The sequence below is a fragment of the Procambarus clarkii genome, chromosome 23 (genome assembly GCF_040958095.1).
Source record: "Procambarus clarkii isolate CNS0578487 chromosome 23, FALCON_Pclarkii_2.0, whole genome shotgun sequence".
Classification (NCBI taxonomy): domain Eukaryota; kingdom Metazoa; phylum Arthropoda; class Malacostraca; order Decapoda; family Cambaridae; genus Procambarus; species Procambarus clarkii.
Genome location: NC_091172.1, coordinates 28,626,922 through 28,651,459, shown reverse-complemented (window position 1 = coordinate 28,651,459; position 24,538 = coordinate 28,626,922). Strand labels below are relative to the sequence as shown.

General features: G+C 41.8%; 1 protein-coding gene across 1 annotated transcript; it reads left to right on the top strand.

The window, feature by feature from the left end:
* The first annotated feature begins 1,727 nt into the window (after window positions 1-1,727).
* On the top strand, window positions 1,728-18,240 carry LOC123763892 (guanine deaminase). Its single transcript, XM_045751197.2, has 9 exons — window positions 1,728-1,853; window positions 3,458-3,546; window positions 5,219-5,390; window positions 6,208-6,429; window positions 13,702-13,917; window positions 14,037-14,202; window positions 14,836-14,982; window positions 17,423-17,529; window positions 17,764-18,240. Exons 1-9 carry the CDS (start codon window positions 1,761-1,763, stop codon window positions 17,878-17,880), a joined length of 1,329 nt encoding a protein of 442 aa, XP_045607153.2. The 5' UTR covers window positions 1,728-1,760; the 3' UTR covers window positions 17,881-18,240.
* The last annotated feature ends 6,298 nt before the right edge of the window (window positions 18,241-24,538 follow it).

Below are 24,538 nucleotides of genomic sequence, written 5' to 3'. Positions count from 1 at the left end.
CACAGCCTTAATCTGGTCGTCGTTTCATCAATTTCTCTGCTTTTTATATCGGACATGTTTCCAAGTTTCCCATTTCTTTTTAATGGACCCATAGTACAAAGGTGAGCATGACGTTTTCCATTTCGTTGCAAAATCTTGGGTAATGGTATCTTTGAAGGCTCCTTTACGTGCAGCATGAGGAATTGGATGATTGGTAATGTGAGGTGTGTTGTGCATTGCTTTGGCCAGTTGATCTACAAGTTCATTATGGAGAATACCACAATGTTCAGGGCAGTTAGCAGTCCATATCAACACGAGCCCTGTTCCGACCCATGCTTATACGTATTTCTGTTCTCCCAGTGGTGGCTTATAGATAGGCTGGGCCGGAGAGGTTGGGCCGGCTATGAGCGGGGAACCCCCAAACACAGTGTAAGGAGTTAGTTATAAATATTCATAAATTATGCATTGAATAAATTGGGAGTGTTGTTATATAATAATTGAATGCTTCCCCAAATTAATAAGGTATAGGCCGACAGGAGGAATTAGTACCAGGACATGTTCTCTGGAGGTGACCATTAATCACAATGTTTACCCCAAGCACTTCTTGATTAACGGTGCAAGATAAGGAGATAAGGAACTAGATTAAAAGAGATAACCTAGATTAAAGGAGATAAGGAACACCAAGTGTTCGTTATCTCCTCTAGGTTACTGATGATCATAGAAGTTACTCTACATCTTAAGAAGTCGTACCAGCTAAGAAATTAAGTTCTAATATCATTCAGATCGCACAGTATAATCATTTAATATAATTAATATATTAATTATGACCTAGAGTTTGTTCCTCTGGCAATGGGCTTGTAATCGTATGTCTTGTGTCTTCATGTTATAAGGTTATGGTTTATATATATATATTATATATATATCACAAAGAACTCCATGACCCGATCAGGATTCAAACTTGCATTACCATGCTCACCCCACTGACATACCAACCCGTCCTCCCACTAGGCTGGTTAAAGCAGCGCCCGAACTCCCCAGACGCATTCATCAATTTTAAAACTGTGTATTAAAAATTGCTTTCTTCTCATATAAATGAATATTATATCATTAAAATTCTCTGTATATTTAGGCGTAGGTTAGGTTAGTTTAGGTGTTTGGGTTCTGTTGGCGATTAGTTGTATTTGAAGTACGTGAGTGACGCATTTATAGAATTGTGGTTCGAACATAGGACGTCAGTGAAGCACTTAGAGAAATGTTCCAACGTCATCAGTTGCAAGTCGAATGAAAACTGCTTTTCATTCATAAACAGGGGGTTTGGCGGCTGGATTAACGAGCTTGGGCCTGTGTTTATGAGGACGGGCTGGGCATACACAGTACCAATACCATTTCACTAGCGATTGCCTATAACGATTAGTTGGTCCTGGTGCCAACGAACTGAGCTCCATGATCAAGCAACCCCCGGTAACACTCAAGGTACAATTTGAGCACAGTTTTATATCAAATCCTGTTGCATGCACGGATCGCGCTAAGATGGTCGAAGATCAATGTCCCCAGCGGCCCGGTCTCCAACCAATCCTCGTAGTTGGTTGTCAGGTTAATTGGGCTTTTGTAGGTTTGAATGCTTTTGTACGGTAAAAGCGTTCATATTTGACGATTGTCATATATTTAATTTCCCTTATGTTTCATATTATTAACAGGTAATTTGCATGGTAATGTAAATTCTCAATGTTGTCCAAATGAATCCTCAAACAAAGCTCATCTCACAGAACGAACGGTTCAACATGAAGGTACTCAGGGGAACTTTCGTCCATTCTACGCCCGAATCTCCAATGGTCGTCCTCACAGACAGGGTCATGGGAGTCCTAGGCACTAAGGTAAGCTTGCAGACAGGGTTCTCAGTAACTGATAGCCCAAAGTCCTTTTAGTTCTAGGCCCAAGGATGAACTCTTATGGTCGTAGAAGCTCTAGGCAATATAGTTAACTCTGAAACAGGTGCTTCGAGTCCTCGTCAAGTTTGCAAACTTATAGAGGTGGGGGTTTTGGGAGAAAATGACATTACGTTCCGTTAATAACCAGGGGGCCAGATTCACGAAAGCACTTAGGCAAGCACTTATGAACATGTACATCTTTCCTCAGTCTTTGACGGCTTTGGTTACATTTATTAAACAGTTTACAAACATGAAAATCTCCCAATCAACTGTTGTTATTCTTACAAACAGCCTCCTGGTGCTTCGGAGCTCATTAACTGTTTAATAATTGGAAACAAAGCCGCCAAAGATTAAGAAAAGATGTACAGGTTCGTAAGTGCTTGCGTAAGTGCTTTCGTGAATCTGGCCCCAGATCCTAATCATATAAGCTTACATATACTGACATTAATTTGGGAACTGTATGTACTATAATAAACTTAGACTAGGCTCCGAAAGTTCTAGGAATCAAGTTTTCCTTTTAAGTTAAATTAAGAGACAGTTCTGTTAGCGCAGCATTTTACATCAAACTCGTAAAAAAGACCCTGGAAATACTAGGCCTTGAGATATTTCTTCAAAGTCGTGGTGTTAAAAGTTCTACCGAATAATGCAATCTTGTACGCTTGGTCTTAGAAACTAATGTTAATGCAGTCAGAATTATTTAAAAAAAAAAATCTATTTTGCAGCTAACCTTTATGAATGTGTTACAAAGACCTGTCTGAGATATACTATTATAAAATTTACACATCACTGAAGGAATGCTGCAAAACTCCATTATATATCCTTGTTGATCATCTAAAAATATTAATGTTTACAATATTGGTTGGTACTGTTATCTTTATTAGATTAACGAATAATGTAATTTTTTGTTGTAAAATAATATGATTAAATTGTGAAGGAAAAGATAAAAATAGTTAACACACTATATTCTAATTACATGAATGTAATTAGAATATAGTGTGTTAACCTATATCCTATTTTCCTATTAAGATTGCACATTCATGTGCAATCTTAATAGGAAATAGGAACTTAACAGGAAATCGGACTTAATAGAAAAATTGAATGAGGCTACACCCAAACTTACAATGAGCGTGGAGGTACTGAGCTGGTATCCACACTTTGATGGGTTATTTAAAAGATCTGTTGCAGAATCTCAAATTAATTCAAGGCTTTATATGTCTCCTAAAGATGCACGTGTTTCCAAGCAAGAAAATGGACCGCTCTACCTTTTACAATTCAGGAATAAATAAAAGCAGGCAACATGGAGCAACAGTCTCTCAGACTAGCATCAATCAACGCATAATACTATTATAAATTAATGTAAGGTTTAGAAAATTAGAACGAGTAGGGAGACGAATTCTAAAACTACCAAGTGTGACAAAAAAATCGCCATTGAAGCAGCTCAGAAAATATTAGATAGATCAACACCAACGATGTTTTTAAGACAATGTACGAAGTTGAAGCTCCTGCTTTCTTATCTAATAAAGCTTTTTTTTCTTTAATATACGTTCAAGATTGTGTTCCTGGAGGAAGGAAAACATCTGGAACAGCTGAAGGCCAAACATGGCTTCGGGGACTCTTGTATCTCCTTCATGACCCCGAGGTATGTAGTGATTTATTTGTATGTTGAAATTGAATTTGAAATATGTTTATTGAGGTAAAATATACTCAGAGGGATGAGGTAGCTCAAGCTATTCTCATTCCGTTCAGTACAACATATTTATACATAGATAGGCACATCACAAACAATAAACATATTACCAAACATTCTGAGTGATAAACATATACATTCTTCCTTTACACATGTAGTATGTTACCAGACACAGATACTTTTATGTGTAGGCATATAGACAATTTGCAATAGACATTCAGACAGTTCAACAAAAGGTTACAATCTTGGTGCAAAATGGTTATATCTCTCCAGAATATCATCAATCTTTCCGTTGTGACACATCCAGGGTATTTGTTCATGAACAGTCCTTTTCTTAGTGTTTCTATATACATTAATCAACGGGCACTCAAGAACATAATGGGTGAGGGGTGTGAGACCTTAACATACCACATAGTTTACGCTTCTTGTCATTATCATGAACACCTATTCCATATTCCCAGTAATATTTGTACCCAAGCCTGAGCCGCTTGTACACAGAGTCACTCCAAGCATTTCTCCTTTTACCATAAGTGAAATGGGTGTTTTGACTCACATACATGTAGTGTTGCATGGTTTGGCTTCCTCGCCACTTCTGCCTGTGAATGAATATTTCTGATTTTGCTTATTTGTCTCATTGTGAAAACACATTCAATGTCAACTTTGGTCTCGATGTGGCACGTTTGGCCAAGTCATTCGCCACCTCGTTGAGCACTATTCCAAAATGAGATGGAATCCACATGAATTTCATTTTGTGATCTTTCAGCTGTATCTCATTAATCCCTTTCTTACAATCCTCAACTATGGACTTGAAGATTGGATGTCGATTGTTTAAGGAACCAAGTGCTCCTCGGCTATCGACAAATACAAAAACATCTTTGTCGTCTTGACGTAATTTCTCCAAACCAGCCAGAATGACCTGCAGTTCAGCTGATGTGGATGATATATAATTACCAAGTCGAAGTTCAATCTTCCTGTCCACGGTTCCAAACTCCGTATATTCCCTTATTAGGACTCCACACCCCTGCCCTGCCATCCTCCGAATGCCCTGGTATGTGGTGATGCCCTAGTATGTGGTGATGCCCTAGTATGTGGTGATGTCGTGGTATGTGGTGATGTCCTGGTATGTGGTGATGTCCTGGTATGTGATGATGCCCTGGTATATGGTGATGTCCTGGTGTGTGGTGATCCCCTGGTATGTGGTGACCTAGATCAACTGTGGTGCCTACCTGTGTACGTCCTCCAAGGTGTATTGTGATCGTCAGAAACGTGTTGCCTCTCATGTTATGGTCTATGATACCGTGGTACCGTATAATCCCCGGTATGTTGTGACCATTACGTGAATATTGACTCCAGGTAGCCAACATGGAGAACCTAGTAGTTATAATCCCAGGTCACCATATGTATGTAGTATCCCAAACTTGCTTAGACTGGGATCCTTGCCTAACATAACTTATTTTTGACTAGGTTAAAATGGGTCATTTTCCAGTTTTTTTATTCTCACGAAGCCTAACCTTAGACGAGGTTTCAAGGTGTCGCTAAATTAAGAAATACTTACCTCGAATATATTTAAGTGTGAATAATGCTAGATTTAGTCATTTCTAGAACTAGAATTTAAACATTTCAGTCAGTTTGTGATGCCTGGGCTGGTGGATACTCACACCCATGCTCCTCAGTTCCCAAATAATGGACTCAAATTGGATCGCGAGCTGTTTGGATGGGTCCACAAGTACACCCTTCCTTTGGAAGTCACGTTCTCCTGCGAGAAGGTAGCCAGAGACGTCTTCAAGAAAGTCGTGGTTAGTATTATTTATCAGATAATATGTAAGATGTAATTAGGTGACGAGGCATTACCTAATTATATCTTTATGGACTTGAACCGAAACTTTAGAAAGTCTCGGTTTCGAGGAAATGAGATCAGAGTAGAGTAATCAGGGACGATTTTTATTTTCCCAATTAGTGCCTAGCAATATGTCACATCATTCAGTTCTTGATCTATATGTTCAATACCATTATCAAGGAGGGTAAGGCCACTTGAAGACACGACCACTCCCTTATATCGTCTTGTTTGACAGTAAACTGCACCCTTAAGTCATATTGATTTTCCATTCAAACGATCACTTAACTAAATAACATTTCTGAAGTCAGTCGACACCTTAAGGAGTCCAAGATGGCAAGGGGGATAGTCCGAGATGGGAAACTGATAGCTTCATTACAGAACAGCAGCGAAGAGAGAGGGTACAGGTCGCCGACATTTCTTCCTAAGCTGTGGTAAATTTTCCTAACTAGTGTATAAAAGTCATTGCATTCCCTAACTAAACTGTGGTAGGTGGGTTTGCTGATACTGTAATACTGGACGACACGACGATCCTGATGTGGTAATGTGCCCTATTCTAATGCTGACATCCCTAGGCTTCTGTCTCCAGCTGGGACAGAAACACATGATGCCTGACTTTTAACAGACAGATACTCCCGGACAAGTTATTAGTGTAAATAACACCTAATGGATATATATTAATTGCCGGTTTCCCATTATGCATGAGGATTTAGCTGCCGGTGTCCAACTAACTTCACTTCTCCGGTTTACAGTTACATATTTGTATTTTCCATGTGCAGAATCGCCTGTTATGTAATGGTACCACCACGGCGGTGTACCACGCCGGTCTCTACTTGACGGCCGCCAAGATCCTGGTAGACGAGGTGCACGCCAAGGGTCAGCGGGCTCTTGTGGGCAAGGACAACATGATACTCAACTTACCCGAGTATTACTGTGAGGCCGGAGTCGAGGCGTCTCTCAGGGAGACTGAGGACTTCATCCAGTACGTCATGGAGCTGAAGGTGAGGCGTGGATGTGCCAATGTTTATATTGCGCACAAGGATCAGGAGTAAGTAAACTGAACGGGTTGTAATGGATACAGGTTATTCATGGCAGTAAACTATTTTCATCTTGTGTGTTAACCGGGGAACCAGCTTTACGTTTTCTCGAATCCCTTTTATATAGATACCTTCACACATAAATATAACCCATCATAATGAGACGGACATTGCAGCCAAATTAGCGCGCAACAAAGATGAAGTTGAATTAGATCTAGATATTCCCATCTCTACTGTCAAAACTGTATTGGTTCAAACACTCAGGTCTGATAGGAAAGAAATTACTGACTCCCAACGACCTGAAAGTACTAGCTATGCTTTGTTCAGATCTCAAACCTATATCTATGGGCAGCACAAAACGTCCACCAGACTGTGCGACACAGTGGTTGCAAGGATCAGGTTGGGTTACCGTTACCTGTGGCAGGTGGCTACAGGTGACGGATCTTCCAATCCTGAGCACTCCAGGTGCAAACTCTGTGAGCAGGAACTGCGGCACGATCTCCCACACTACATCACCGAATGCCCAGTTATTAGACCCTTCAGACCATGTGGGAACCGACCTGTGAGATTTATATTTATTTAATTTATATGAATTTATATTTACGTTAATTTATATACTTCGATAGCAATTTGTATAATGTTAAGTGGACTGTATTTCTGCAATAATCTCATAATCTCACAAATCGATCCTCTACACATTAGGGGGGGGGTTTATTATATATATATATGCAGCCAATCAAACTACAAAATTAACTACATACATTGAAGAGGTTCCTTATCTTATAGTACAGCAGGTTAGTCCACCAGGTATAACTAGGGTGTAGACACCAAATTATCCTCATTGAGGTAGCTTCCATATCACCCAGTAACTGGTGCACAAATCTTGCATCCTCGTCTTGACCTGTCAAAAGTGCGCTAGCTGTGAAGCCAGAATCCTATATATGACAAGCTATATCAGAGAAAACACTATACAGTACATGGAACATGAAGACCTGGCTTAATTACCTTTAGTTTGAGGCTTCCATGTGATCTAACCGGGTCACCCTATATAATGACATTAATGGCCACTAATGATAAATAATGGGTTTCGGAAAGAACACTTAACTTGATTTGTTGACAGCGTGTTGACAGATGGTACACTTTGGTATCCATAACACTACGTCCAAGTAAAATTAACAGGAGCCGAATTTGCTCCCGTGTGAGCCTCTGGTCTCGTATAAACAATGGCTGCCCTCCTCCTCACTCTGACGCCTGGCTTACATTGTCCACATTTCAGAAAGTGATAGAAGGGTCACATTTACTCTACTTTAATATTGATAATTAAGTTAATTTATATAAGATGTTTTTATGATGGTAAAGTCCAAAGACTAATGTATTTAAGAATAATTCCCAGCAGAATAGCTGGTGAATTATAATAGTATGTGGTGATGATATCCCGTTTTCTTTAGACGGTAATTCCACTACAAGTACGTTTTCTATGGGTAACTTGTTGGTAATACAGCTATTATCTGTATGATATATTAAATGGTGTCGGATTTTCCGACATAATTCCCCAGGGGCTGCTCACGGGTCGAAGTCCTATTTAGAACAGACGAACACCGATACTCCTCCTTCGAATTATTAGATTAATTTGATGTTAGTTGTTAATAATCACACATTTGTGTGTCTGTTCGTACAGGACGGATGTCCCGTACTAGAGTTGCAGGGGTTAGAAGTCTAATGCGATTTCATTTCCCTGTTAACTCTTGAAAGGCTAATATTCAAGCCTAATTACTTATTATTTAACCCAGAAGACTGAATGTGATCAAGTACTACATTCAAGTATGATTCAGGGACTGCAGTGAGATCAGTGACATCAGATATAACTTGAAGTTTCTTCAGGTTACTGGTCACTGATATATAAACACTGAGGCCCATGGAATACATCTTGATTAAATAATAAATGTATCAAATCAGTCATCAGATTTATTGGGTTTAATTTAGTTAATTGATTCAGAAGATTGAATAGCTCATCATTAAAGTAAAGTATGGTTCTGAGACTGCAGTGGGTTCAGTGACATTGGTCGCAGTGACTTGTAGCTGTTTTAGGCTACTGTTCACTGATTTGCCACTGAAGCCTCATGAACTCATCTTCAGCTTTAAATGATGATACTAACATCAACCTCTGTTGGTATAGTCAGCTGTAATCTCCTTAGTATAATGCTACTGGAGAAATATAATCAGCTGACAAATTTAGATTTCTACTGGTATTGTTTATCTGCAGGCATAGGTCTCCTCAGGCTTGATACTGGGCCTGAGAGTAATTTACCTCCTGCAGAGTTTAACATGGTTATACCCTGATATTTAGTAGGGCTACCGATGAATCGATGACAATAGTCTGTCCCTACAAGGAGACCGAAGTCGGTGAGGTGATCAGACTTAATATTATCTGCCAATTTTATTCCTCTATTTCTCAGGAATTTGGCTGTTGCTCTCAGACCTTGAACTTGTAGGTCTACTGGTATTTTGTCCACCACAATGGCTTGTACTCGACAGACGTACCTGCCTAAGCGTACTGATGGTTGTACCACCTGGTAGACTTGAGGTCCTGCATCTGTTACAAACCCTGAGATGTTGAATGACATCTGGGCTACAGGCCTTAATTGTAGTTCATCTGCCAGCTTTTTAGTGATATATGTTCTTTGGGATCCTTGGTCTAACAACCCACGGGTATGGACCTTGGCCCTCTTATTCAGGATGGTAATTTGGGCAGTAGGCAAAGTCGTATTACCTTTAGACTTTGCCGATTGGACACTCTTTGTTTGTTGCACCTTGCAGTACTGTACTGTGGTGGGAATGCTATCTTCCACCTTGGGTCTTGAATACGTTAATTTCGTATATTTGCACAGTGCTGCATGGTGCCTACCTCTTCTACACCTGTTACAGGTGTTGAATTGGGTATCACAATAGTCTATGTTGTGTGACTTGAGACACCTTGCACATCTCCCTAATTCCTGGAGTCGCTCCATACGAATGTCTCTGGTTGGATAATTAGCACAACAGTATGTTGAATGTTTCCTTTTGCAGAACATACATGTCCCCCAGCCTACTGCACGTTTGGAAGTTACCGGTTTGGGTGAACTAGTAACAGTAGGCTTGGAGGATGCTGCTGCATTGTCAGATTTTCTGCAACTTGATGTTAGAGTAATTGACTGATGTTTATTTGGGGTAGTTGTTTTACCCTTTAATTGACTATTTTCTATTACTGAAGGCTTGCAAGAGGCTTTAACTTCCTCATTTGCACGTCGTTTGTTTATGATGGAATGTAAACCTTCAGCGATGTCCTGTACTGTCAGGATGGTGTTATGTTGATGTGCATATAATTCATCTAGTATATCGCTGGACAATTTTCGTTGAAGGACTACTTTGGTCATCCATTCACTAGTAGTTATATCAACCTTAAGACTGAATGTTCTTAGTAGTGACTCAAACTCCATGCTGAAGGATTGTAATGAGTCAGCAGTCTGATCAGGTTGAGGTAAATCCAGCAATTGTAGTACTAGATGTATGACAGTTTTCTCATTGCCAGCATTATCCCTAGGAAGCTGGACTGGGAAATTAGTGCTGTCGCTATTTTCATTTACATTTTCTACTACTGGTTCAGCTTCACCTCTAGTTTGGAGGCATGTTAACTTAGTAGCTTCAGGTATTGGGTTTTCAGAAACCACAGAGACTGTGGATAAATTGTATGAAAACTGCTTAATTTCTGGTGGTATATTATTGGGTGAAGCTGTAGTGGGTGAAGCTTTACTGGGTGAAGCTTTATCCTTGTTGATTAAAGGATCTAATCTGGCTTTACATTTATTCTCAAAAAGATCCAGATCATCCATAACATTATCTACTTTATTTGGTGTACTTGCTATTTGTTCTGATTCAATTATCCTGTGTAAATGTTCCAACCTGGCTTGAGTTTCTTCTTCATATTGTGCTAGGTCAGACAGGAATGGTTCCACATCTTCAACTACTATGTCGTCGTCGTGGACCTGATTTTGGTAAGATTTCCTATTTGCTTTCAATATATGCAATTGGGTTTGAATCTGTAACAGTGGTATTTTCAACCGACGATAATTAATTACAGGCTCATATAACAACTGTTCATATTGGTTGAGATCTCTTGTTAGTTGGCGTTTGCTTGATATTAAAGCACGCTTTGCTTTCTGTGGATTAGTCATGGTGACTTGTACTTGGGCTGCTCATAAATTGTGAGCAAGCACTGATGGTAGCCTAGGGTAAATTCTGCACTCACTAGGCAATAATCCTACCTCTACTAGAGGTTAGCACTTAAAATTAATACACATTATATATATATACAATCATCCACACTAATGATTTGAGTGATAAACCAGTGTCACTGGAAGTACCTTTAGGTTAGCTCTTCTATATCACCCTAGGATGGTAGAGACACTAATTAATCACTCAAAGGTGTAATGATCATAAGTAATTTATTATATATACAACTCAACTCGAGTTGTTAAAAATTACACCCAAAATAGGGTCTGGACCATTCATTAATGGTGTTAGGTTGTTCAATATAGTACAACTGACTATAGTAATAATGGGACTAGGATGAACAATAATAGTTCAACTAGTCAATGGTAATATCCTACCCTGTTGTGGGTTGGCAATTAGTAAATATTATACTGTGATCACTAGTGCAATATATATTAAATAATTCTCTATTTTGGAGAAATAATATACACAATTATTGATAATAGCCTCTTAATTAGCCTCTATGAAACTTCTAATATTATCTAGAAGTATTAAATATTATTAGTGACCTCGCGAAATAAAGTCCACAAAATTCGTAGATAATCTCTCGCGAAATGTAACACCACGAAATCCGTGAACAATCTCGCGAAGACACAGTCACTAATTTGGCTGGATTCTATATTAGCGCTGTCATTTCACGAAATAACACGCCACCAAATATCTGTGGGTGTGCATGAAACCGCTGACGAAGCTGAACTGGGCTGAGGGAGGCTCCTGAGCTCCCTCGAGGCTACGCTGCCGTCTTGACTGCTGGCTTTGTTTAAATCACACTGCACTAGTATATTTAATGAATCCACTGGTTAACTGGTTCATCCGGTACTAAGATGACCAAATGTGGGTTCATAGGACCGAATATTCCGGTTCCGAAGGTCCAAATAATGTGGGAACCGACCTGTGAGATTTATATTTATTTAATTTATATGAATTTATATTTACGTTAATTTATATACTTCGATAGCAATTTGTATAATGTTAAGTGGACTGTATTTCTGCAATAATCTCATAATCTCACAAATCGATCCTCTACACATTAGGGGGGGGGGTTTATTATATATATATATGCAGCCAATCAAACTACAAAATTAACTACATACATTGAAGAGGTTCCTTATCTTATAGTACAGCAGGTTAGTCCACCAGGTATAACTAGGGTGTAGACACCAAATTATCCTCATTGAGGTAGCTTCCATATCACCCAGTAACTGGTGCACAAATCTTGCATCCTCGTCTTGACCTGTCAAAAGTGCGCTAGCTGTGAAGCCAGAATCCTATATATGACAAGCTATATCAGAGAAAACACTATACAGTACATGGAACATGAAGACCTGGCTTAATTACCTTTAGTTTGAGGCTTCCATGTGATCTAACCGGGTCACCCTATATAATGACATTAATGGCCACTAATGATAAATAATGGGTTTCGGAAAGAACACTTAACTTGATTTGTTGACAGCGTGTTGACAGATGGTACACTTTGGTATCCATAACACTACGTCCAAGTAAAATTAACAGGAGCCGAATTTGCTCCCGTGTGAGCCTCTGGTCTCGTATAAACAATGGCTGCCCTCCTCCTCACTCTGACGCCTGGCTTACATTGTCCACATTTCAGAAAGTGATAGAAGGGTCACATTTACTCTACTTTAATATTGATAATTAAGTTAATTTATATAAGATGTTTTTATGATGGTAAAGTCCAAAGACTAATGTATTTAAGAATAATTCCCAGCAGAATAGCTGGTGAATTATAATAGTATGTGGTGATGATATCCCGTTTTCTTTAGACGGTAATTCCACTACAAGTACGTTTTCTATGGGTAACTTGTTGGTAATACAGCTATTATCTGTATGATATATTAAATGGTGTCGGATTTTCCGACAGACCAGTTGGCATGAGGTCCCTGGAGCTTTGCAATTACTTTATTCACTCTCGTATTCTTGAAGATATCCTCACAGTATACCCAAAATTTGCCAGTGCAGGCTACTAAACATATAGTCCTGTACGACTAATCATCCTGCGAGATGGGGACTTTTATTACCACTGCTACCTTATTCACTCTTGTGTTGATATCCTCAAAATGCATCCGGAGTTTGCCAGTGCAGACTGCCTATCACATGCCTCTGTATGACTAACCATCCTGTGTGATGGGGATTTTTTAGCATCACCTAGTTGGCTTTTTTGACACACTGTACTCCACTTCATATAATCTAGGGTAGCTGCACAAATGCAGTTGTACCCAGCGTTCACAATGTCTGCTGCAATCCACACTGCTTTGTTTTACAGGCAAGCGGGATTCAATCGAGCGTTCCCTGAGGCAGGCGTGGATATGAATTTTTTTAAAGTTTGACACAACAATGACACAACGATATTTTTCACAGCCTTGATGAGCGGCTTTAAAGGAGATAGGCTTTATGGACTGTATGGGCTTGGATAGGCCTGGACTGTATGGGTCTCGAACCCCCTGCGTGTGAGGTCGTAGCACTATCAACTATATAGTTATCTAGTGTACACCAGCAGCTGTAACAATGTACCTTTAGAGTACATGTTACAGCTGCTGGTGCTTGCCTAACTTATTCGTGAATATTATAAGAGGAAAACTTGGCACATCTGCTGGGTATCAAGCTTGATCTTGCAATCACTAAATAAGTAAGGTTAATATGATCACTATAGACTTGTGCTAATGGGTCATTTTAAACCTCATCAGAATCAATAGAGTTATCAGTATTTACAGTATCTTGGGATAAGTGTAATTCTGCTTTAAGAGAAAAAATTATAAATTTATTAATGTGCTCCAACTTTTTTCTCTTGTGCATTACATATACTTATCATGAGGTAGTTAACAGGCCCAGCTAGTTTTTCCTAATCATGCGGAATGGACTTGTCCAATTTTAACAAACGCTAATCTTAAAATTTTGTTTTTTGTCACCCAGTCGCCTATCGTGGAAGCCATCCTCACTCCCAGGTTTGGTCCTGGCTGCCCAAGGGAGCAGCTGGAAGGTCTAGGCAAGCTGGCGGGCAAGTACAACCTTCATGTCCAGTCCCACTTGGCCGAGATCAATAATAGACCCCCCAATGTGGAACATGGATTTCATAGCACAATGGACATCCTCAATGACTTCAAAAAAGTTGGACTTTTGGGGAATAAGGTAAGAAATAATGAGATAATAATGAGTCCTGAAAATGTTACGTGTAATATCCATCTTAATTAAAATGAGCACGATAATTGTTATTAGTAATAATTTAATAATGGCAATCTTTTATTAAGACTTTGATGGCTCACTGCGTCTGGCTGAAGGAGGAGGAGCTGGAGCAGCTAGCGAGGGCCCAAGCCGGCGTTGCTCACTGTCCGAACTCCAATCTCTCCCTGCGCTCCGGCCTTTGTGACGTCAGGCGGTTTTTGGACCGAGGAATCAAAGTTGGACTTGGGACAGGTGAATTCTTGCGTCTTAGATGGTAGTGAATCAAAGAGGAATATCCTACTTGACAAATTTTGTGCTAAAAGTTTCATTTTTACACGAGTTGAAAATTGCATGCCTCATAGTGCCTCTTCCAGGTGGGTTTTAATTTATTGTCAGGCAGTCAACGATCGAGTAGTCTTAGGATCAAGGCCATTGCGTCGTTTAGGACGGGTTGATCTTTCCGAAATGTCATAGTGTGAATGTTTCGTAGTGATGTGGTCTTGTACACTAAGGTGTCACTAGCCAGATGGGATCCCACCTGGTGCTAATGTTTTCAGATATCGGCAAGCCTAGGACCCTTGTGCCATTCACAAATCTAGGCCAGGATTCATTACTCATTTACACAACCACTTACGAAAACTTGTACATCTTTAATCAGTCATAGAGGCTTTGTTTACATTTATTAAACCGCTTACGAGTTTCGAAAGTTCTTAACCTAAAAGTTCTTCTTATTGCAAAGTCCACTTTGGGGTTTGAAAGCTGTATAGATTTTGTAAGTAGTTGTGTAAATGCATGACGAATCTTGGTCCTAGGCTTCCTGCAAATTGATCCTTGTGAGGGACCAAATCCTGTTCTTTATTTCTAATATTTATAATAATTCCACAGACTGTTCGGCCGGCTACTGTCCGTCAATACTGGATGCCATTCGGCAAGCGCTTCAAGTATCCAAAACCCTGGCCATACTCAAGCCTGGCTACCAGTTTCTTTCAATACAAGAGGCTTTCCGTCTCGCCACCCTCGGAGGCGCTGAGCGTAAGTGCAGCTGTTCTCCATCCACACGTAAGAGCTATCAACATTTGAACAAATCCACAAGTGCCGTGACGAGAATTCGAACCTACGTCCGAGAGCATCCCAGACGCTGCCTTAATCGACTGAGATACAACATGGTATAAGAAAAGTCTTGGATGCTCTCGGACGTAGGTTTGAATCCTCGTCACGGCCCTTGTGGATTTGTTCATTTGATGCATCACGCTATTGTGATTTCTGTGTGTAGTGTAGTGTAGCTATCAACATTGTTTCAGTAGAAGATGAAATGCAGACCACTAGAAAATTTTAAATTAAATTTTATTTTGAACCCAATTATTATATACGTTAATATTAAAAGTTATATTATTAATATTATCATTATTGTAGTTATATAATTTTATTATCATCATTTTTATTATGTAATTATTTAATCATTATTGACGTTATTGAATGTAACGTTATTGAATTATATTATTTTCATATTATTCATATAAATTGTTTAATAATTATCATAGCCATTATAATTGCCGTTTTACAACAGCATGCCAGTGTTTGTATATACTTATAACAATGCTCCCCCTTGCTGTAAACACTAGTTGATTATATCGCTGATAGTAATTGGTTGCTGCAATTGCATGGTGCACTGATTAGCGAAGTTCCGAAAGTTGCTACTAGGTGGCAGGCGCGTTCTGTTGTTTTTCCTTGTCGAAGGTTTGGAGAAGAGTCAGTTAGTCAGTCAGCCATCGTCCGCCCTGAAAGAAGGAGGAGAAGGATCATTCTTACATATTTGCCCTAAAACCCCCCTCTCTCAGCTCCTGTGAGTACTATCAATGTTAATTTAAACCTTTCCCTTGATTTGCATCAATATGCAAAATACGGGATATTAAAACGCATCTAACTATGCATAGAAAACGGTTATTTGTGTGCCGCTACTTTTTATAGTTCCTCTTTGTTTTGTACGTTAGTTGAGAGGCCAGGTTGGATTAGTATGAAGGGTTACTTGGATTGTTACTCTTCAAGCAGCAGCACCTCGGTTAGGTTTGTTTTGTTGAATATCGTGCAGCCTGTATGTGAATAGTTTTGCTTACAAAGTTTACATTTTCTTTGTAGATTAATTAATCTATGAATCTATTATTGTGATGTGATAACGGGACTGCGGCTATACCAGGCAGATGGAATAAGGCACACACACACACTTCTCTTTAAATAAATAAATAAAAACGCATTGGTCTTTGCAGTGTGAAAATTGCATAGGAATGAAGGAATACTCAAACAAAAAAATTATGACTATTTACTCTAATATTAAAATGAAGAAATAACATAAGAAAAATACACGAAAGCCCTGATTTAAAAAAACTTGGCTAACACACAATAGCAGTAATAATAACACAAACACATGTACAAACTTACGTTAGCACAAAAATAAGGGCAACACTGAAAGTATTTACACATAATTACAATCTGTACACGGATTCTAATTATGCTTTAATTATGGTACACGAAGCGAAGCTACTGGAGGCAAGCGTCGTAATGTCGATTCCCTGAGCACCTGATAGAGACTGATGAATGGACCGAGGTCATAGGTATTTATACCCCTGATGGTAACGTCACATCCTTTGACACCGAAGCTTGGAACTATAGGAACCAGGGGGCATAACAGGTAGTTCAGATGTAACGAGGAACCGGGCCAGTCTGGAGACCGAACACCCGCCTGGGGCTCTTGGGCTGGGTGGAAGATATATTGGTGATGGTGTTCAGATATCAGTCCACAACTGGGTTGAACTCCATACCGGTCGTATTACGAGGTATGTAGAGTGGTGAATAACGAATGGAAGAGGCAGTTTCCTCTGCTGTGCTGGGGAATTATGTGACAATTATTAATCTATTAATAAATAGATTGGATCTGGTTTACTTCAGCCAGTTGTGTAAATTCCTAAAGAGACTTGTAGCATAAGCCTAACGGTAAGACCGTTTAGAAATCTGCTGATAGGATAATTCCCATATGTGGGTATTCCTACATAGTATTGTGGTGATTGACAAAGTAGTCAATTAGGTAGGTCACTAAAACCTCGATATTAGTTTTACGATAAACTGATATCATGACGGGGTAATGTTGTCTACCGACCTGCCACACCGATGAGGTGGCGTCACCCCTCTTCTGTTGTGTAAACTCACAACATACCACATAACATGCGCTCAACCCAGCCCAGCATCCAGAGATGCCATCGGCACTCATCTTGTTCCAGCACAGATCAACACAACAAATGACGCTCCACGATGCCTCCCGTGCACCCATGATTCACTTGTAACTGCCGTACCATACTATTTATTATATAACATCTTGTTACATATTTGTTCACCATATTAATCCTAAACTGCTGTTATTCTTCTCTATAATCAAAACTCTTTGTATAACCGTTCTACACTCTACACGCGCCTGCGACAGTGATAAATATGGAAAACCGAATCGGAAATTTTGAAGTTGGTAAAGACTTCGATGCCTTGTTGGTTGATGTTGACGCCCCGCGGACACCTCTGGATACCTTCAGTAATGTGAGGAATGATACTTTCCCAACTTGTTTTCTAATGGAAATAAACACCGTGTAATTTTGTGTGATATAAATGAGAAATATGAGATTTGGTTTAAGAAGTGCAATTTTTTTTTTTTAGTGTTGGGAAATTTCTTCCTTCCCGAATCGGCGTAAGTGTGGGCTAAGGTGTCCGCTAAAGTGAAGTACTGAATGCTATGATTAGTCTCCTGAATATCCTCCTCCCTGTGTTTCCCAGGATACTGCAGAGGACAAGGTACAGAGGTTTCTCTACAATGGTGATGACCGAAACATTGTGCAGGTGTTTGTGGCTGGTTCCTGTGTTGTTGACCACACCGCAGCCAGAACCCTCTGATCAGGCCGCAAAGGACCCGCTGATCAGGCCGCAAAGGACCCACTGACCAGACCACAGCACGACCCACTGACCAGACCACAGCACGACCCACTAACCAGACCACAGCCATATATTAAATTAATAATTTTGACAATAATTGATGTGAGAGGTCAGCCTAGTGGATGGAAAGGCTGTCATGAACGGTATTGATTATTACATGTATAATACCCACCGTGTTGATGTTCACAAAGCACTATAATGTGGATATGTTGGGAGATGTTTGATTATTATTGTGATTGCTATTGCAGGGGTTATTGTCTCCATGTGGGTGTCAGGTGCATCATGTGCACTCTCAGGGTAATTGATATGTTATCAGAAGTGCATTGTGTGTTTCCTTATACTCCTGAGCGATTAAAACTAAAATCACAGACAAAGTTGTGAAAGATATATTCATGGGCCCTGCCATTGTTGGCTATACTGTGGAGACACTACACGTGTGTGCGTGGGTGTACAGCTGTTGTCTGTGAACAGGCAACAGCTGTGCAGCTGCTCCTGTAGGGAGAACAGCTCCCTGTTCTCAAGGGACCATGTTTATTACGCATGTACTCTTGTGAATGAGTATACAGCTGTTCTCCAGGGATTGCAATGTGTGTCAATTGCATATGTGTTGCTAATTACACAAACAAACGTTTGTATACATACCGCAAATTTCGTATCTATAAATTACTGATGTAGGCAGACAGCACTGACAAAATTTCAGCGACTTCATGATTTCTTGGGGAATACATCATGAAAGAGAGAGAGAGGAGGAGGTAAGGACACAGTTATGTATGCATTCCTTACCGCTTAGAATGCTTTGATGCATCATTACATGAAAACATTCTGTAGCTCGTCTATGATATTGTGGTGTAGCTATTCCGCTTCAGAACACATCACTAAAGGTTCTGTAATTACAAATTTCCTCAGCCTCGCCAAGGTTTGAGTTACTCAAGAACAAGCTTCACAAATTCAACCAGTATTTACCACATCATATCCTAACCTAACCTAACCTAACCTAACCAGGATTTACCACATCAAAAGATGTCGCTCATAACCTTTACATGTGTAGATAAACAATATGGAAAGTAGCCTTGGGGTAGCCCTGACCAACTAAACATTGTTTAACTGTGTGTGTGTGTGTGTGTGTACTCACCTAGTTGTGCTTGCTGGGGTTGAGCTTTGGCTCTTTGGTCCCGCCTCTCAACTGTCAACTGGCGTTCAGATTCTGGAGCCTACTGGGCTCTATCAAATCTACATTTGAAACTGTGTAAGGAGTCTGCCTCCATCACATCACTGCCTAATGCATTCTATTTGTTAACTACTCTAAAACTGAAGAAATTATTTGTAATGTCTCTGTGGCTCATTTAAGTACAAAGTTTCCACCTGTTTCCTCTTGTTCGTGTTCTACCCTTACTAAATAGTTTGTCTTTGTCCACCCTGTCATTTCCCCTGAGAATTTTGAAGGTGGTTATCATGTATCTCCTTAATCTTCTGTTTTCCAACGACGTGAGGTTTATAGCTCCCTTAGCCTTTCTTCGTAGCTCATACCACTCAGTTCTGGGACTAGTCTGGTGGCATACCTCTGAATCTTCTCTGTTTTGTGTTTAACTAGGTATAGACTCCATGCTGGAGCTGCATACTCAAAGATTGGTCTGACGTAAATGATATACAAGATCCTAAACGATTCCTTACACAAGTTTCTAAAGGCAGTTCTTATATTGGACAATCTTGCATATGCCGCTGATGATATCCTTTTGATGTGGGCTTCTGGGGACAGGTTTGGTGTGATAAAAACCCCAAGATCTTTCTTTCTATTTGACTCTTGCAGTATTTCACCTCCCAGATGGTACCTTGTGGTCAGCCTTCTGCTCCCTTCGCCTAATTTCATTATTTTTGACATTTCAGGGTTGAACTTTAGCAGCCATTTTCTAGACCATTCCTCCAGCTTGTCCAGGTCGTCCTGTAGTCTGTCTATCTTCATATGCCTTGATTCTTCTCATAATTTTTGCTTCATCAGCAAACATTGAGAGGCATGAGTCTATACCCTCTTGAAGATCGTTTACATATATCAGAAACAGGATGGGTCTAAATACAGAGCCCTAAGGGACTCTGCTGGTGATATCTCGCCAATCTGATGTCTTTTCCCTCACAGTTACTTGCTTTTTCCTGTTGCTTAGAGACTCCGTTATCCACTGGAGCACCTTACCTCTTACTCCTGCCTGTTTATCCAACTTTTGTAACAGCCTTTTATGGGGTACTGTGTCAAAGGCTTTCTGACAGTCCAAGAAAATGAGGTCTGCCCACCCTTCTCTTTCTTGCCTAATTTTTGTCGTCTGGTCATAGAATTCTGTTAAGTCTGTGAGGCACAATTTACCATCCCTGAACCCATGCTGGTGGTGGGTTACATCTTTCTCTGCAGATGTTCTTCGAGCCTTTTATGTGTGTGTGTGTTTAATGCGTGACTTTTGGGAGTCGTCACCCGTATCTTAGTATTAGTGTGAACGTGCCAGATTTATGTGTATATTCAGATCAATAATAAATACTGTATATACTTGTATGTAATATGTGTATATTCAGATCAATAATAAATACTGTATATACTTGTATGTAATATGTGTATATTCAGATCAATAATAAATACTGTATATACTTCGCATGTATCCAATTAATGTAATACAAGGAGCATTGAAAACTTATATTTGATTATGAATTTAATGACTGACTTTAAGTGGCGTTTGTCCACTGTCTAGTTTTCTCTAAATCAAACACTCCGTCAGGCTCGGTAACTTCGTGGTCCAGGGAACAATTCGGTAGTATAGTTCGCAGGCCAGTGACGGCAAATCTATTTCCAAGGTTATGGAAGTATAAGTATAGACGAGTACTCAAAGCTGTTTACAGAAGGCTAAACCTTAGGATAGTAGAGGTAGATAACGTCGTCGTTTATCAATATGGTGATACCTGGCGACTACTCCGACCCTTTGAAACAATATTTCACAGCATAATGTCGGTTTTCTCTAGAAAATGCGTGACATTCTCCCAGCCCATAGTTTGTTATTTCTACCTCTATGATTATTTCTACCTCTGTGTTATTAATGACCTCTAATTAAATAGCTTAAAGCCTTAAATAGCCTTAACCCACTTAACTGGCCACTAGAAATTGTTCATCTCACCACATTCCCCAAAATGACTCATTGACATACAGATCAATGTGATTTATTTGTGTGATTAACATCATTCTTAATTATTGCTGCGTATTTTTGAACCCTCTTATGTTAAGTATCAACCTGGTTAAAGGAAAAAAGTCATTATGATGAAAAAAAATCGGTAAGCAAGAATGGCTACATAGCCGTGTGTGTTGTTCAAGATCAAGTATGTTTATTGAGACATAAAAATACACCTCAAAGGGTTGAGATGTATTAGATGAGCAGCCTAAGCTACTCAAATAGAGTAGATTAGGCTATTTCTACCACCCCCCTCCCCCTACCCCGGGTGTGTTGTTAATATGGTCACTCACCCTCTGGAGGGCTTTCAAGGTCATGATATTGACTCACTGAACAACCACTAAGTCTACTTTAGTGCCAAACACTTTAGTATTATATTGTATAAATACGCAGGTGCGGCGGTACGTCTCTTGTTGAAAATGTTTGTTTTTAAATTATCACTATTAGGTTTGTTTTTTGTATTTTCTGTCTGATTAATTGCAAAAAAATGCATTAACTTTTGTTAAATATTTAACATGTTAACGTTACCACTTGTTAATTTTCGTCTTGATTACAATTTTTATATGTAATGCACAATAAGGATTATTCAATATTAGCACTTGATTATTCAATATATTATACACATGCGATAAATAAAGTATTAGACATGCACTAGTGCTGGCTGGGGACAACCAACACCCTGGTGCTGGCTGGGGACAACCAACACCCTGGTGCTGGCTGGGGACAACCAACACCCTGGTGCTGGCTGGGGACAACCAACACCCTGGTGCTGGCTGGGGACAACCACCACCCCTGGTGCTGGCTGGGGACAACCAACACCCTGGTGCTGGCTGGGGACAACCAACACCCTGGTGCTGGCTGGGGACAACCAACACCCTGGTGCTGGCTGGGGACAACCACCACCCTGGTGCTGGCTGGGGACAACCAACACCCCTGGTGCTGGCTGGGGACAACCACCACCCTGGTGCTGACTGGGGACAACCAACACCCCTGGTGCTGGCTGGGGACAACCACCACCCTGGTGCTGGCTGGGGACAACCAACACCCCTGGTGCTGGCTGGAGACAACCAACACCCTGGTGCTGGCTGGGGACAACCACCACCCTGGTGCTGGCTGGGGACAACCAACACCCCTGGTGCTGGCTGGGGACAACCACCACCCTGGTGCTGGCTGGAGACAACCAACACCCTGGTGCTGGCTGGGGACAACCACCACCCTGGTGCTGGCTGGGGACAACCAACACCCCTGGTGCTGGCTGGGGACAATCAACACCCTGGTGCTGGCTGGGGACAACCAACACCCCTGGTGCTGGCTGGAGACAACCAACACCCTGGTGCTGGCTGGGGACAACCACCACCCTGGTGCTGGCTGGGGACAACCAACACCCCTGGTGCTGGCTGGAGACAACCAACACCCTGGTGCTGGCTGGGGACAACCAACACCCTGGTGCTGGCTGGGGACAACCAACACCCTGGTGCTGGCTGGGGACAACCAACACCCTGGTGCTGGCTGGGGACAACCACCACCCTGGTGCTGGCTGGGGACAACCAACACCCTGGTGCTGGCTGGGGACAACCAACACCCCTGGTGCTGGCTGGGGACAACCAACACCCTGGTGCTGGCTGGGGACAACCAACACCCTGGTGCTGGCTGGGGACAACCAACACCCCTGGTGCTGGCTGGGGACAACCAACACCCTGGTGCTGGCTGGGGACAACCAACACCCTGGTGCTGGCTGGGGACAACCAACACCCTGGTGCTGGCTGGGGACAACCAACACCCTGGTGCTGGCTGGGGACAACCAACACCCTGGTGCTGGCTGGAGACAACCAACACCCTGGTGCTGGCTGGGGACAACCAACACCCTGGTGCTGGCTGGAGACAACCAACACCCTGGTGCTGGCTGGGGACAACCAACACCCTGGTGCTGGCTGGGGACAACCAACACCTTGGTGCTGGCTGGGGACAACCAACACCCTGGTGCTGGCTGGAGACAACCAACACCCTGGTGCTGGCTGGGGACAACCAACACCCTGGTGCTGGCTGGAGACAACCAACACCCTGGTGCTGGCTGGGGGACAACCATCACCCTGGTGCTGGCTGGGGACAACCAACACCCTGGTGCTGGCTGGGGACAACCAACACCCTGGTGCTGGCTGGGGACAACCAACACCCTGGTGCTGGCTGGGGACAACCAACACCCTGGTGCTGGCTGGGGACAACCAACACCCTGGTGCTGGCTGGAGACAACCAACACCCTGGTGCTGGCTGGGGACAACCAACACCCTGGTGCTGGCTGGAGACAACCAACACCCTGGTGCTGGCTGGGGGACAACCATCACCCTGGTGCTGGCTGGGGACAACCAACACCCTGGTGCTGGCTGGGGACAACCAACACCCTGGTGCTGGCTGGGGGACAACCATCACCCTGGTGCTGGCTGGGGACAACCAACACCCTGGTGCTGGCTGGGGACAACCAACACCCTGGTGCTGGCTGGAGACAACCAACACCCCTGGTGCTGGCTGGAGACAACACCCTGGTGCTGGCTGGGGATAACCAACACCCCTCGTGCTGGCTGGGGACAACCAACACCCTGGTGCTGGCTGGGGACAACCATCACGCTGGTGCTGGCTGGAGACAACCAACACCCTGGTGCTGGCTGGGGATAACCAACACCCTGTTGCTGGCTGGGGACAACCAACACCCTGGTGGTGGCTGGGGACAACCAACACCCTGGTGCTGGCTTTGCATTAAATTAGCTGTCATCTGACACATCCCTCTCAGTGAAGGATGGCGTCCGAGACCCCTAAATTGCCTGTTCATAATGGCTGCCGCGAAGCCTTGAACAGTTGATCCCGTTCAATGTTCTTTGCTGCTTAACATCAAATTATTACATATTGACAAATGCTCACGTGATAACTTTAATGTATTTTGTAGTACTGAAAAAAACTTTAAATGTCTATATTACTGGATGTTTAAGCGTGCTATTTGATGAACAAGGTTAAGTAGCCCTGAATGTGGTCAATAAGTGGATGGGGGACATCCCCTTGCCTTTGGCTAGAGGGAGTTCGATTGGCCAATTAGGCTTCCTTCCCCGGACAATGGAATACAAAACGGCGTCTAATTACATATGATTTCACACTGCAGGTTGGTTCTTCAACACCATCGAGTATAACTACTCTTCCTCCTTGTCATATATCCACAAATATTGTCATGCAAGATGAGCCCTAAAAAAAGAAAAGAAAATATCGTCCGCGCACTGCCTCCTCCACCCCCCTCCCTCACCCCTGCCCCCTAGCACCATCACCCCAGCACCCACATAACCCCCCCCCCTCCACCCTTTGCTTGGAGTGGTCATGGTGATGGTCCGTCATCTAGCCACAACTAACCGCTATTGCCAGTCCAACACCAGCAACAC

Coding starts and splice junctions, on each gene's coding strand:
- LOC123763892 (XM_045751197.2), top strand. CDS start 1,761: ATGAAGGTACTCAGGGGAACTTTCGTCCATTCTACGCCCGAATCTCCA. Junction 14,203..14,835: donor CAAAGTTGGACTTGGGACAG/GTGAATTCTTGC, acceptor ATAATTCCACAG/ACTGTTCGGCCGGCTACTGT. Junction 17,530..17,763: donor CTCTGGATACCTTCAGTAAT/GTGAGGAATGAT, acceptor TGTGTTTCCCAG/GATACTGCAGAGGACAAGGT.